A 13,107-nucleotide genomic window follows, 5' to 3' on the forward strand; every position below is an offset into this window, starting at 1 on the left:
ATGCCCATTAAAAAACTGCAGATGAAGAGTGTACACAATCCAGTACATTTAACACTTCAGCACTGTTACCTTCCTAAAGCAGCACCTATGGGGAGAAACAAATAAACAAATATTGTTGTTCTACACTCTTGCGGGTTTTGGCTGGGGGGACTTTGTGTGTTCTGTTAAGGCATGCATCCTGTTGTTGACACTCTAAAATTAGGCCGTTCTGTTATTTTAAGATGTGAAATGAGAGATTTTAAGGGACTGACACTGAAATAACTTATAGGCATTGAGACTCATTCCTACCAAATAAACTAGTCTTTGATTTTTACCAGCAACAAAAACAAGTAGAAGTATTTTGTCTGCCAACAAGAAAATTCTACTTCAGAAATAGGCAATACACTAAGAAAATGATAAATTTTGGCATTTTTCCATCTTCAGAAAGGACAAATGCAAAACTGTTTCACATTTCAGTATTGTTCTCCCTGACCAAACTTCACTTTCTAGCAATTGCCTGTACAGAGGCCCTATACTACAATTGCCTTCAGGTGCCTTCCAACTTGATTTATTTGCTGCTTATGAAGAGATTTGAGAGCTGACTGTTGTTAGACAGCTGTGGGGCATGTTCCTAGGCATGAGCTCTCCTTACCAAGGGAGGGACACGGTAGCCCCTTGGCATTGGGGCATTCATGCCAGTGATTTGTACCATCTGAGCAAGCCCATGTGCCTCAGCTCCATGCTGGCCCTGTCTGTCTCTCTGCTGCGCTGGAGCTGCTTTGGCGCAGGCGGGACAAACTCCTTCTCTTCCTGACGCGCAGCAACAGGCACGCGTTACAGGGCTGCTCCTGCAGCTCGGACCGTCCGTCACCAACCCCCACTGCCCCGCACACAGCAATCCTCGAGCGAGAAAAACACCTCTCAAGCTGAAGCTCTCTTTGACGAGCTCCCACACGAGCGGCCAGGGCAGCTTCCCTCGCTGTCGGGGGACAAGACCCTGTTCGCCCCGCCGCTTCGCTCTGCTCCCTCCACACCGCTGAGCAAGGGAGGGCAGAATAGGACAGTTCGGCAAGAGGGCAGAACAGGTCAGCCCGGCGCTGCTCAGCTCTCCTCAGGGCCTGCCGGGGCGGGGCGAGCTGGGCCGGGCCGGGCGGGCGGAGCGGAGTTGGGGCGGGACCGCCCCTCAGCGTTGGGGCGGAGCCGCCACCCGCTTCATAAAGGCCGAGCCGCGGAGCGGCTCAGCGTCTTGAGCAGAGCGGGTGGGAAGGGTTGGGCAGGGCAGGTGGAGCGGGACCGAGGAGGGCAGGCAGGACGGAGCAGGCGGGGTGCGGTGATGGAGCTCCTACGGACTATCGCCCACCCACCGGGCGGCGGCGGTGCCAAGGGCTGCGAGGCGGCAGCGGGCAGAGCGGCCGGCGGCGAGTCGCGCAGGAAGAAGGCGGAGGAGCCGCCGCACCAGCACGGCCACCCCGCAGCCGAGGTGTCCCGGATTATTACCGACCCCACGACGGGGAAGCGTTACTGCCGCGGCAAGGTGCTCGGAAAGGTAATGGCCGCGCCGAGCCCCGTGCCCTCCCGAGGCGGCGGCCAGTGTGCCCCGCTCGCCGCCCTTCTCGGCCGGGCGCTGCCCCCGCGGGGCTGCGTTCCCCCGGAGAGCGGAGTGCGCTGCCGCCCGCGACCTGGCAGCGCCGCCCGAGCCAGGGGCTGTGGGTCCGAGCGCCCTTGCTGCCCCGGAATCGTGCCTTCGGCTCGGGCGAGCCCGCGGGAAAGACCTGGATGGTGCATGCGGGGAGTGGGGAGCTTGCGAGCCTTCCTACAGACGATGAACCCGGGACCTGTCCGTAGAAAATTGCCCTTTGCTAAGGAAGTTGCGCTTCTTGACTAATACATGAGCTGGTGAATGACTAAGTGCAGGACTGCATTTATACCTGCTCTAATTGCCTTTTTCTCCTGTGTCTCTCTAGGGTGGATTTGCCAAGTGTTACGAGATGACAGATTTGACAACAAATAAAGTTTATGCTGCGAAAATCATTCCTCACAGCAGAGTAGCAAAACCTCATCAAAGGGAGAAGGTATGTATGCATGAATGATTATTTTTTTTTCCACAAACTCTTTGTGTGCTGGATTGCCTACCCCTTTTCCTGAAATGGTTCTGATAGAGCTGTCTGCTCAGCCTTGTGGAAGTAAGGCTAACAACACCTTTCTTCTTTCCCACTGTCTTGTCTTTACAGATTGATAAAGAGATTGAGCTGCACAGAATGCTTAATCATAGACATGTTGTGCAGTTTTATCACTACTTTGAAGACAGAGAGAATATTTACATTCTTCTGGAATACTGCAGTAGAAGGGTGAGCATCAACTGGGAGGAATCTGGTATTTACTTACCTGGAATCTGCAACTAATTTAAATGCGTGATGTGTAAAACATTTTTTTTTTTTTTTTTGTGGCTTTAGTTGTTGTTTCTGTATGTACTCATTTACTTCTGCTTAAGGTGAATCTTGTGCATGAATTGTCAGTGACATTTCTGCCTTTGTTTTTCCTCTGCAGTCAATGGCTCACATCTTAAAAGCGAGGAAGGTATTGACAGAACCAGAAGTACGATACTACCTCAGGCAAATTGTGTCAGGGCTGAAGTATCTTCATGAACAGGAAATCTTACACAGGGATCTTAAACTAGGTAAGTTCTCCGGATTGCCAACTTCTAAACATACTCCTCCAGCCCTGTCAGTGTTGTACCACTTTATCCTTGTATGGTGATAGTTTGTTTAGTAGAATCAGCTTAGTCTGTCTTTACAGTGGAAACTCATGCTGCTTAAGGGATGACATTAAGCATTCCTAATTAAAAAAAAAAAAAAATCTTGCCTAGCTTCTGGCTCTGAACAAAGTATGACTCAGCACCTGTGGCAAATGCCTTCATACCTTGCCAGGGATGGACTAACTGGAATTTCTTTGTCTGCCAGGTAACTTCTTTATCAATGAGAACATGGAACTGAAGCTTGGTGACTTTGGCTTGGCAGCTAGGCTGGAACCACTGGAGCACAGGAGGAGGTAGGAGCATCAAAAATGTATAGAATAGTCGTAAATGAAACTAAATTCATATGGAAACAAGACATCATGTTCCATAGCAAAAGCCAGTTACTGCCCCTCTTGTGTCATGAAGATAAAATGAAAAAACATCTATGCTATTAAAGTTCCTACAGCTCCTCTTTAGACATCTGAACTTGAGAAGAAAACCTGCCCTTTGAAAAGTAGCTCCTTCCTCTTTCTATTTGAAATATTAACCAGCTCTGTGGTGTCTTTGATTTTTTTCAGAACAATATGTGGCACACCAAATTACCTCTCTCCAGAAGTCCTCAACAAACAAGGGCATGGCTGTGAATCTGATATATGGGCCTTAGGCTGTGTAATGTAAGTACTTTCCTGCCTTTGAAATGTATTATATCTGTCACTGGCTTAGACTTTTGAGAGTTCAAAGGGGACGCAGTGCTGCATCCATTTACAGCCTTTTATACATGTGTAGCTCAATGCAGAAATTCTTCATGTTGGGAGATAGACAAAGCCTTTTTTTGTAGCTGTAGACACAAGTATGGTGGGTGTGTAAAATAAAACCATTTTCCTTCGCCTTCAAACAGGTATACAATGCTGTTGGGAAGACCCCCATTTGAGACTACAAATCTTAAAGAAACATACAGATGTATAAGGGAAGCAAGATACAGCCTGCCTTCATCTCTCTTGGCACCTGCAAAACACTTAATAGCTAGCATGTTGTCAAAAAACCCTGAAGATCGGCCCAGTTTAGATGAAATAATTCGACATGAATTCTTCTTACAGGTTTGTACTGTCTGCTATTAGTGGTGTAAAAAACAAAATCCACATAAAAATGCACTCTGTGGTCTAAAAATTGTGTTGTATTTCCACAGGGCTTTACACCTGATAGACTTTCTGCAAGCTGTTGTCACACCGTCCCTGATTTCCATTTGTCAAGTCCTGCGAAAAATTTCTTCAAAAAAGCAGCTGCTGCTCTCTTTGGGGGGAAAAAGGATAAGGCCAGATACTTGGACACACATAGTAAGTTTGAAGTCTAGATATAGTCCACTTATTTCTATTCCATCAGTTTCATATTAGTGTACATCTGTGAGATAGCAACGGAACACGTATTCGTGTCTTAGAGCTTTCCTGGCTTGGTTTTGACTTTTTTCTTGATAAGTATAGATATAGCCTGCCTACCTATGCCAGTTTACATACATAAATGCTTCTTACAGCACCCACATCTATATTGGTCATCTGTTAGTTTGTAAAGTTTATTGAAATTTAGTCTCTTAGAGTGATTTGTGTATAATGGCATCATTTCTCTGGGAGACTATGGCAGGCTTAGAAGAAGCTGCTAGAGAGACGCAATGTGTTTTCTGCAGCTAACTTGTTATACTTTCTGTAATTCAATAGCACTTCCAGATTCAGAGTTAATTTTTTCTTTCCTGTGTTGTAGACAGGCTAGCTAAAGAAGATGAAGAAATCTACAAGCTCAGACATGATTTGAAGAAGACGTCGATAACCCAGCAGGCCCCCAAACACAAGACAGATGAGGTATATGCAAGTGCAGTTCAAATCTAGTAACAGTTGGGTGGAGTAGCTACAATTAAATTATATTTGACTTGGATATCAGAACTGGGGCTGTACACAGCATAATCAAGCTTAAATGATTAGCAGAGCTGCTTTAAGAGGGCTTAAACAAACATCACAAAGGTATGGTAGCCTTTGTAGGGAGACTATAAATTTTGGCTTTTGAGTAATTATAGTATCTGCCTAGACTCCATTGTTGCCTGTGCGTTAACTTGTCTGCCAGGTGCTGTTTCTCAATATCCCAAATATAGGGCTTCAGTTCATGATTAACAGGGCTTCTTAAAAGAATAAATTGCTGAAATCTGTCTTTTGCTATTTGGTGTTCAGACCTGCACACAGCTGCTCCCTTGCTAGGGCAGGAGAGCAGAAAAGTGATTAATAGCCTGTGAGATGCAAATTGAAGATCTAAAGAATGGAAAGACCTGGGGTGCTGCTCCAAGCTAAGTCTAGCAGCAGCTCCTTTGTAATCTTTGTACATGAATACCAGTTTCCCTAGAATTTGTCATTTGTTGAGAAACAGGAGAGCCATGCAAAACTTGTGTATAAGCCTTGTCTTGTGTTTTGTTTGATGTTTACATGTCTGACATCTCTTCTAGGAGATTCAGCCTCTTATCACAACAGTGGTGAAGCCGGGAGCCTTGCCAGAAACTAAGCAGATTGGAGACTCCATTCGGATGATAGTCAGAGGAACTTTGGGAAGCTGCAGCAGTAGCAGTGAATGTAAGTGCAGCAAAATCTGATGTCTAAGTCTGAATCCCACTTTGTTTTCCTCATATCTTAAAAGCTTGAAGCAAACATTGCTTTTATAGTCTTATTTTTGATGTTGCAAAAGCCAATAATTTTGGAAAATTTAAACTAGAAAGTCATTAAGGCTAGATTTCTTAAAATCTATGTAACTCAAAAGTTTAGAATGAAAATCTTCTCTCTATGTGCTCTTGTCAGTCTAATAATCCTTTCTTTTCAGGTTTGGAAGACAGTACTATGGGAAGCGTTGCTGATACAGTTGCAAGAGTATTGAGGGGATGTCTGGAGAATATGCCAGAAGCAGATAGCAACCCCAAAGAACAGCTGACAGCATCCTTCCAGTGGGTTACAAAATGGGTGGACTACTCCAACAAGTATGGCTTTGGGTACCAGCTGTCAGATCACACTGTTGGTGTCCTCTTCAACAATGGGGCACATATGAGCCTTCTGCCAGACAAAAAGTAAGAATCATTACAAAGCAAACAACTCACTGAAGCAGTTTAGACATTAAATATTTGTTTCTCATCACTAACCACCTTATTTTGTTTTCCTCTTTCAGGACAGTGCACTACTATGCTGAGCTAGGCCAATGCTCTGTCTTCCCAGCCACAGAGGCCCCTGAGCAGTTCATTAGCCAAGTAACTGTACTGAAGTATTTCTCTCACTATATGGAGGAGAACCTTATGGATGTAAGTTCAGCATCTTCAGGGTCCTGTGCTGTAAAAATACACTAAATGTAAACCGAGTGCTTAACATAGTCTGTTCCCTTTCCTAGGGAGGAGACTTGCCCAGCCTAACAGATGTACGCAGGCCCAGGCTTTACCTCTTACAGTGGCTCAAATCTGATAAAGCATTAATGATGCTCTTCAATGATGGCACGTTTCAAGTAAGTGTGGTACTATCATCCAGAGAAAAGGTCTCAAAATACTTTATTGCATTAGAACTAGGTAAATCTCAGAAATTGAGAGGAGAAAGGAGACAAAGAGTAACTTACTTCTCTTTTACAGGTGAACTTCTACCACGACCACACAAAAGTCATAATTTGCAATCAGAGTGAGGAATATCTCCTTACCTACATAAATGAAGACAGGATATCCACAACGTTTCGTCTGACAACTCTTCTGGTTTCAGGATGTTCATTGGAACTAAAACACAGAATGGAATATGCTCTGAACATGCTGCTGCAGCGATGTAACTGAAGGAATTGACTCTGTTAAACCAAATGGACTCTCTTGTTCACTGTGAATCTACAGTGGAGATGGTGGAGCAACTAGTATGTGGATGATGGATGTGTGGTGGTACGAAAACTGGACTGTCCAAGTGTGCTGGGCACACATCTATTAGAAGCCTAAACCTACTTGTTGGAGTAAAATGTTGTGACAAGGAGTTCTTCGGATAATAGTTTTCCTTGCTTCATGTGTGTTAAAGATATAATTTGACTTGAACTCGGAGCAGAGTGTGTCTGTTTGCTCTGTAAGAGAGCATCTCTGGTGGAGTTAAACTGTGAATACACACCTGGAAAGGGAGGGAAGGGAGAGCTCCGTTGTTGGGGATAATTGTAACAAGCAGCTTCTGGTTGCTTAACTGTGAACTATGGCCATACTGTTTTTTTCCTTATTTTTCAAAAATACCCACACTTGTGGCTGGCAAAGTGCATTCCTTGTTAATTTTTTTTTTTATTTATTACAGCCTAAAGTGAAGTATTTATTACTTTTTTTTTTTTTTTTGACCTTGGCATTTTGAATATAAATCTGTTGGCAATAAAGAATGGAAATCTGACGCATCATTCTCTACTCTTTTTCCTATATAACTGAGCATGCTTTACTTTGCATTACAAGAAATCTCTCAGATTTGCTTTCCATATTCTATTTTTAACAAGTCTGCTACAGGTCTGGATATGAAGGGTAGGCAGGTTTATCTGTCTCTATGCCCACTTGCAGTCACAAACACCAACACGGCTATTGTTAATTATAGCTGCAATCCTAAAATAACTGCTGATGGAGCTTACAGACTAATGATGTAGGCCTTGACACTTATTGTCCTAAGAGCTTAAAACAAAACTATGGATCTCTGTGAGATACTACATCTCAAAATTGATGTTTAACTGAAAAGAATGCTTTCTTCTGGGTGGTATGTTGGAGACTGAAGGATAAGGGGATGTGTGAATTCTCTGCTTGCTGGGAAAGCATTGCTCTTATCAAGGGGCTGAGAATCCTGGTACCTCAACAGCAGAATGAATTAACCATACCTGTCATTTTGCCTCTACTGAGCTTTATTTTGTCTTTCCACCCTTGGTTAAATGGTTACCCCAGTAAAGTAAAATCAAAAGGGTGAAAAAATTAAAGGGTGACTTAGTGTATACAATAAATTGTAATTTTGTTTCAGTAACACTTGTAGCTGTTTAAATTTATCAGTTGGGTAGAGTAAGCCCACAGTTTACACTAAGTTTTCTGAGACCAATATAGGGATGGCCTGCTGCTTTCTGCAATCCTCCTGCTTCTAAACATCCACTTACATGACTAATGGCTTTCCAAAACTGAAGGCAATGCCATTTATCAGTTAAAACCATGCAAATAGGTGCAATTAAGGAGAACTCATGGACTCCAGGCAGGGGGAAATTGTCTGACTTGTGGACTGGGCTTATTTCTCTTAGATATTGCATAGCACCTGGACCTGTATAAACATATACCTGTCTTCAAGTAACTGTTCTGATGCAACAGCAAGCAGTAAATTACTTACATGACCTATTGTTCCGATAACTGAATGAGGCCTTTTCTGAACAACATCAATTGCCATCAGTGTATCAATCACAGCAGCTGAATGTAAGGAACAGGCAGAGTAATAAAATGCAGACTAAACAAAGTACAGAGGTCAATCTGAAATAGTGAGCAGAGTACTTCATCTTGCAACAAGCACATATAACTGTGATGGGGTTTGTTGTATTGGATGCCTGGCATTAGGTAATATTTATTTACTTCTCAAGTCTAGACAGGAAGACCCAATTGAGTTCTTCAGATGGATTCATTAATGTAACTCTAGGCAGTTCAGTGAAGTTAAATATATACTTGCTATAGTGAGCAGAATTCAGCTTCCCAGCTGTCTACTTTCTTCAAGGGATTATGGCTGATTTTATTCCTGAGAGGCCATGATTTACCTAATTCTGCTGCACACATACAGCTACTGTTGTGTTCTTTTCCCTAACAAAGTGAAATCTCCCTTTTTATTTAGGATACCAGTAAACATACAGTTTGTGTGCACTTCAAAACCAAAATTTACTAGAGCTATAGTACTTCACATGGAAAAACACTTTTTGTTCAACTTTTGTGTGCTAAAGTACAAACTTTTATTCAGCTGCTATGATTTCTTTGTGTACCAAAATCATGTTTTTATGGCTATAATTCAGGCTTGTATAAGCAAACAAGTTAGCTTTTAATGTAGAATATTTTTAAATGTATGTAAAGGTTCCAGGATGCTAGTTGTCTGTGGATGGTTGATACCTCACTAAAATAAGTTAAGTGAATGAGCTATTTGTATGCAGTGTTTATGCTCAGTGGTTGCTAAGTCCTTATGTATCTTTCTGCTTAGTGCACCTTCTGCTCTGTATCCTTACCTCACTTTTTATTTTAACATTGCAAAACAAGAAAGATGTTTAGATCAGGTTAAGGAAAAATACACTTTTCAAGGTACCTTTGTCCTAGTCTCTGAGCCCAAAGAGGGAAAGCCATTTTAAATTTCTTGGTATAAGAACTTGCATCAGGAACAAAGGTTCTGAAATTCTTTCTCAGGGTGGATCTTGTCTTAAATAAGACACTGCAGTGCACTACTTGGCCTTCTCTATTTAAACACGTAACTCCTTCTTGTAATTCTGCATACAGGAAGATAAATATTAGAAAGATATTTGTTCTTCTTCTGTATAACAAATGTCTTACCTTCTCTTGAAAGATGTGGTCTGCATTTTATGCTGGTCCAGCATATGTTCTATTATATTGAAACCAAGAGAAAACACAGCATAAAATCTAGTTTGGGAGTATATCTACTTGAAAGGAAATGTGAGGATTAAAAGATTAGGTGAAAGCACAAAGGTTTGTCAGGTATGAATGCTGGACACGATGAAATAACATTGACACGGGAAAAAAATCTGCTGTACTCTCATTAAAAAATCTTTATGAAATTTGAAAATATTTTTTTTAAGTATACATACATACTTGTATGACTGAGTGCACTAATCTGCTGATAGCAAACAAGTCAAGAAAATTATTCAAACAGGTCATGCTTCAGCATTAAAAAAATGCATTACCCATTGATGCCACTAGTAACTCAAGTATTCTAGGGCATTCTGTAATCCTTTCCTGAAATTATTACATTTCATTAAGTTCCTATATATAATACATATGAGAAAAAAGAAAACAGTTTCAGTGTTTGCTGGTTTACAATATTGAATCAAGTCTCCAATATTCTCCAGGTTACTTAGGAAACTAGAAGAATATTCTCCTACTTTAAAGCTATTTCATTACTTCTGAAAATAGTCATATTAGAGAATGATCCTTCCACTGCCCATCAATGACAGGTAATTTTGTGCCTGATTAAATGGGTTCTAAATGTAAATTAAAATTTTTAAAAATTATAGGTCGTTATCAACCCCCAAGCAGATGCATACCCAAGGAATCAACCAGAATGCATGGCATGGGCCATTGCTCTTTTTGATTTGGTCTGGTTTATAATTTTTATGCCTTATGAACATCAATAGTGTCAGAATTGACACAATGTTAAACTAGAACATATAAATCAAGAGGTTAAACTCAATTTAAATATCCATGTAAATATGTATATTTGGAAACAAATATCATGGATCCTCATGATGTTTGGAAATTCGGATAATAGAAAGTAAAGATTTAACCTCTGGGATTTATCCATTTAAATTACCTTAGGTATGGGAACATAATTGATTTGAAAGATTCTGTTTTACTGGCTACACTTGAAACGATTGCATTTTTCTTCTCTACTGTGAAATCATGGGTAAAAACACAACAAAACATATTCTCTTGTCCATAGCAACTAGATATGATCTGAACTCAGGTAAGGCTGACTGACGTTTTTGATGCCTTTTCCTGCTTGCTATTGAAAGAAAGGCCTTAATCCTCATGACGAAAATATAAAAGTACATAAAATTGACATGAGGCATTATTAGTACCAAACTGGCCTAGGTAAAGAGTTACTAAACCCTTTTTCATCAGAGGTAAAAAAGCAATAAGGTATTTTATAGTTACCTCCTCTAAGGATTCTGAGTGAAGACCTGAATGAACTCACTCAGCACTTTGGCAGTTTGTAGGCTGATGTTTTTTGTGGCAGACCAGAAAAGAAGACTAATCCACACACTGCCTCCCTTACATATATTGAATGATCGTGAAAATGCCTGCCTATTTTCTGCTGATGGTTTCAAAAGTTACATAAAGGTGACTCAAGCATTATCCACAAGTGAGTGGATGGGTGCATGGGTGTCACTCCATACACTGAGGATCTTAGGCAGAGGTGGACTTTGTTTTGCCTCATTCCGTACCCTGAGGAATAAATACAAGCTCATTTAAATTGTTTACCTGGATTTGGGATCTTTGAGACTGATAACCTATCACACAACTAGGTCTTCCTAGACAGAGTGCTCCGAAGTGCTAAAGTAGCACAATTACCCTTTAGAACCTGGTCATCTAGGACATCATTCTTGTGGACCTTTCTTCTGAAGTTTTCAGTTCCTGGTATTTCACATCAAATGACCACAACAGCAATGGTGTTAACACCATGAGTAAAAGAAGCTTTGAAGTCACCCTTTCAGTCTTACTGCCAACTCCAGAAGACCTCATCTGCTCCTGGTCATGCTTCAAGGGTTCCACAGACACAAACATTAGAATCAAAATAATAGTAAACTGAGAACTCATGAAAATTCTACACATGTGACATTTTATGCTCATAAAGTAGCCTCTGATTCATAGCTTATAAGACTTTTTCCCCTATTTATTATAAACAATAAATTTTAATGTAGTTTTATTGTTTTGGAATAGGCTTCACTGGAGGAATGAAAGTAACAAGGCTTTTGTGGTGGGATTCTGGATCCAGTGGATTAAGACTGCTGATTCTGATGGGAGAAATGGAAGGCATAATGCATCATAAAGTAGACTGTGGCAGAGGAGGAAAGTCAATGAGAGCGGAAGAAAGGAAGCGAGGTTATGCCATCAAAGCAAATTTAATCTTCTATAGAAAGAAAAAAAAAGCAATTTGCGTATCATCCTCAAGGCCAGCTTCTCATGCCTGCCATTGCATTAAGTCATGGATAGCTGAAGTAAAAGATGCATGAGAGGTGCAATAAGTGGGCAGAACAGGAAAGGCTGGACTTGTTGGTACAGGGAAACTCAAGGCAGCTGAGACAAGTTCACGGTAATTTAAATGCCTTGTAGTATATATTAGCACAGGCTGCAACAGTTACATTTGATGTTGCTTTACAGGGAAAATTTTAAAAGCTAGTCTGATTTTCAGATGCCCTTACCTCTGTTACTAATGAGCACTTGTGGAAATGAAAGTGGATGGTCTCTACTTCCTGTCAAGGTTAGATATCTCATAAAAGGACACAGAGCACAATAGTGTCAGGCAGTGGTTATGGAAAGAGGAATGTACACAGAACGATTACAGAATTATTCTGTAGTATATGATGCTGTTTCTCTCTCTAAGCATTTCAACTGAACTCATCCTCACATCTGATCATCTCTACTTAATGTCAGTTCCTTCTTGTTATTGTTAATTACAAATAATTAGAAGGTTAGCTAGGGAAGGTGAGTCATAGCACAAGGAGTATGTGGGAGCACGGGTTTACAGTGGGGTTCTGGAAAAAGTGAGAGAGCTCATAACACCAGGAGGAAGGGAAGGTGCTGGAGAGCTGTGACTCAGGGGAGGGAGACCTGGGATGGAAACATGAGGGAGGGCTAGCTGGGGCAGCCAGTGGAGAGAATATTTTGGGAGGCAGAGGCCCCATTTCGAAGTATCCCTCGGAGCAAACAGGTCTTGGAGGAAGTGGTGGCAGTGAGGCAGAAGGCAGCCGGCCGGACGAGGTGCGGCGGGTCAGTAGGCAGCCGGGCCGGGGCAGGGCCGCAGCCGGGCCGGGGCAGGGCCCAGAGCTGCCCAGGAGCTGCCCGAGGATGGCTCGGGCTGCGGGAGCCGGCCCAGGCAGGGCCAGGGCAGGTCTCAGGTGCCCTGGCAGCAGAACCTGCAGTGGGGAGCCTCCCTTTCACTCACCCTTGCCACATCGACGAGGTCCATCACTAACCTGGGAAGGGGAAAGGAATGGTCTTTGAGGTAGAAAATGATAGCAATTAGAAGCTGTAGAGGACTCTTGATCCATGATAATTGATCCATTATGAGTCAATAAAAGAGGACTAAGTGGGAGCTCATATTTTTGGAGTAAGGGAGTAAGCTCCTGTGTTATCTCATGAGTTGCATTAAAGAAAGATGTTTGAGGGGATTTGAGATGTCAGAGAAGATGGCCAGTGTGCTCTGCCAGTGGTAAAAGCAGGTATGGACCACAGTGAAATACTGAGTGTTGTGACTACAGAAAAGACAATAACAGGAATCAATACACAGTAGGAAATTAATCGAGTACAGAAATTCAAAATCACATAAAAAATAAAATCTAGCAACGTTAAATGGAGCTGAGTAGAAAAGAGAGACACTTGAACTTACATATCAGCACCCTTTACACATCTGTTACCAGGAGAGCCAAGA

At 42.0% G+C, this 13,107-nt stretch overlaps 1 protein-coding gene across 1 annotated transcript; it reads left to right on the forward strand.

The window, feature by feature from the left end:
• The first annotated feature begins 1,238 nt into the window (after window positions 1-1,238).
• On the forward strand, window positions 1,239-6,811 carry PLK2 (polo like kinase 2). The gene is made up of 14 exons (XM_054287128.1): window positions 1,239-1,525; window positions 1,944-2,051; window positions 2,211-2,327; window positions 2,527-2,656; window positions 2,940-3,027; window positions 3,292-3,387; window positions 3,612-3,810; window positions 3,900-4,047; window positions 4,466-4,563; window positions 5,196-5,319; window positions 5,564-5,804; window positions 5,903-6,032; window positions 6,119-6,229; window positions 6,351-6,811. The coding sequence occupies exons 1-14, from the start codon at window positions 1,313-1,315 to the stop codon at window positions 6,540-6,542; spliced, it is 1,995 nt and encodes a 664-aa protein (XP_054143103.1). The 5' UTR covers window positions 1,239-1,312; the 3' UTR covers window positions 6,543-6,811.
• Window positions 6,812-13,107: the final 6,296 nt, after the last annotated feature.

The sequence above is a fragment of the Melozone crissalis genome, unplaced genomic scaffold, assembly GCF_028551555.1.
Source record: "Melozone crissalis strain CALT ecotype California unplaced genomic scaffold, PUWL_Pcris_2 ptg000005l_1, whole genome shotgun sequence".
NCBI classification, from domain to species: domain Eukaryota; kingdom Metazoa; phylum Chordata; class Aves; order Passeriformes; family Passerellidae; genus Melozone; species Melozone crissalis.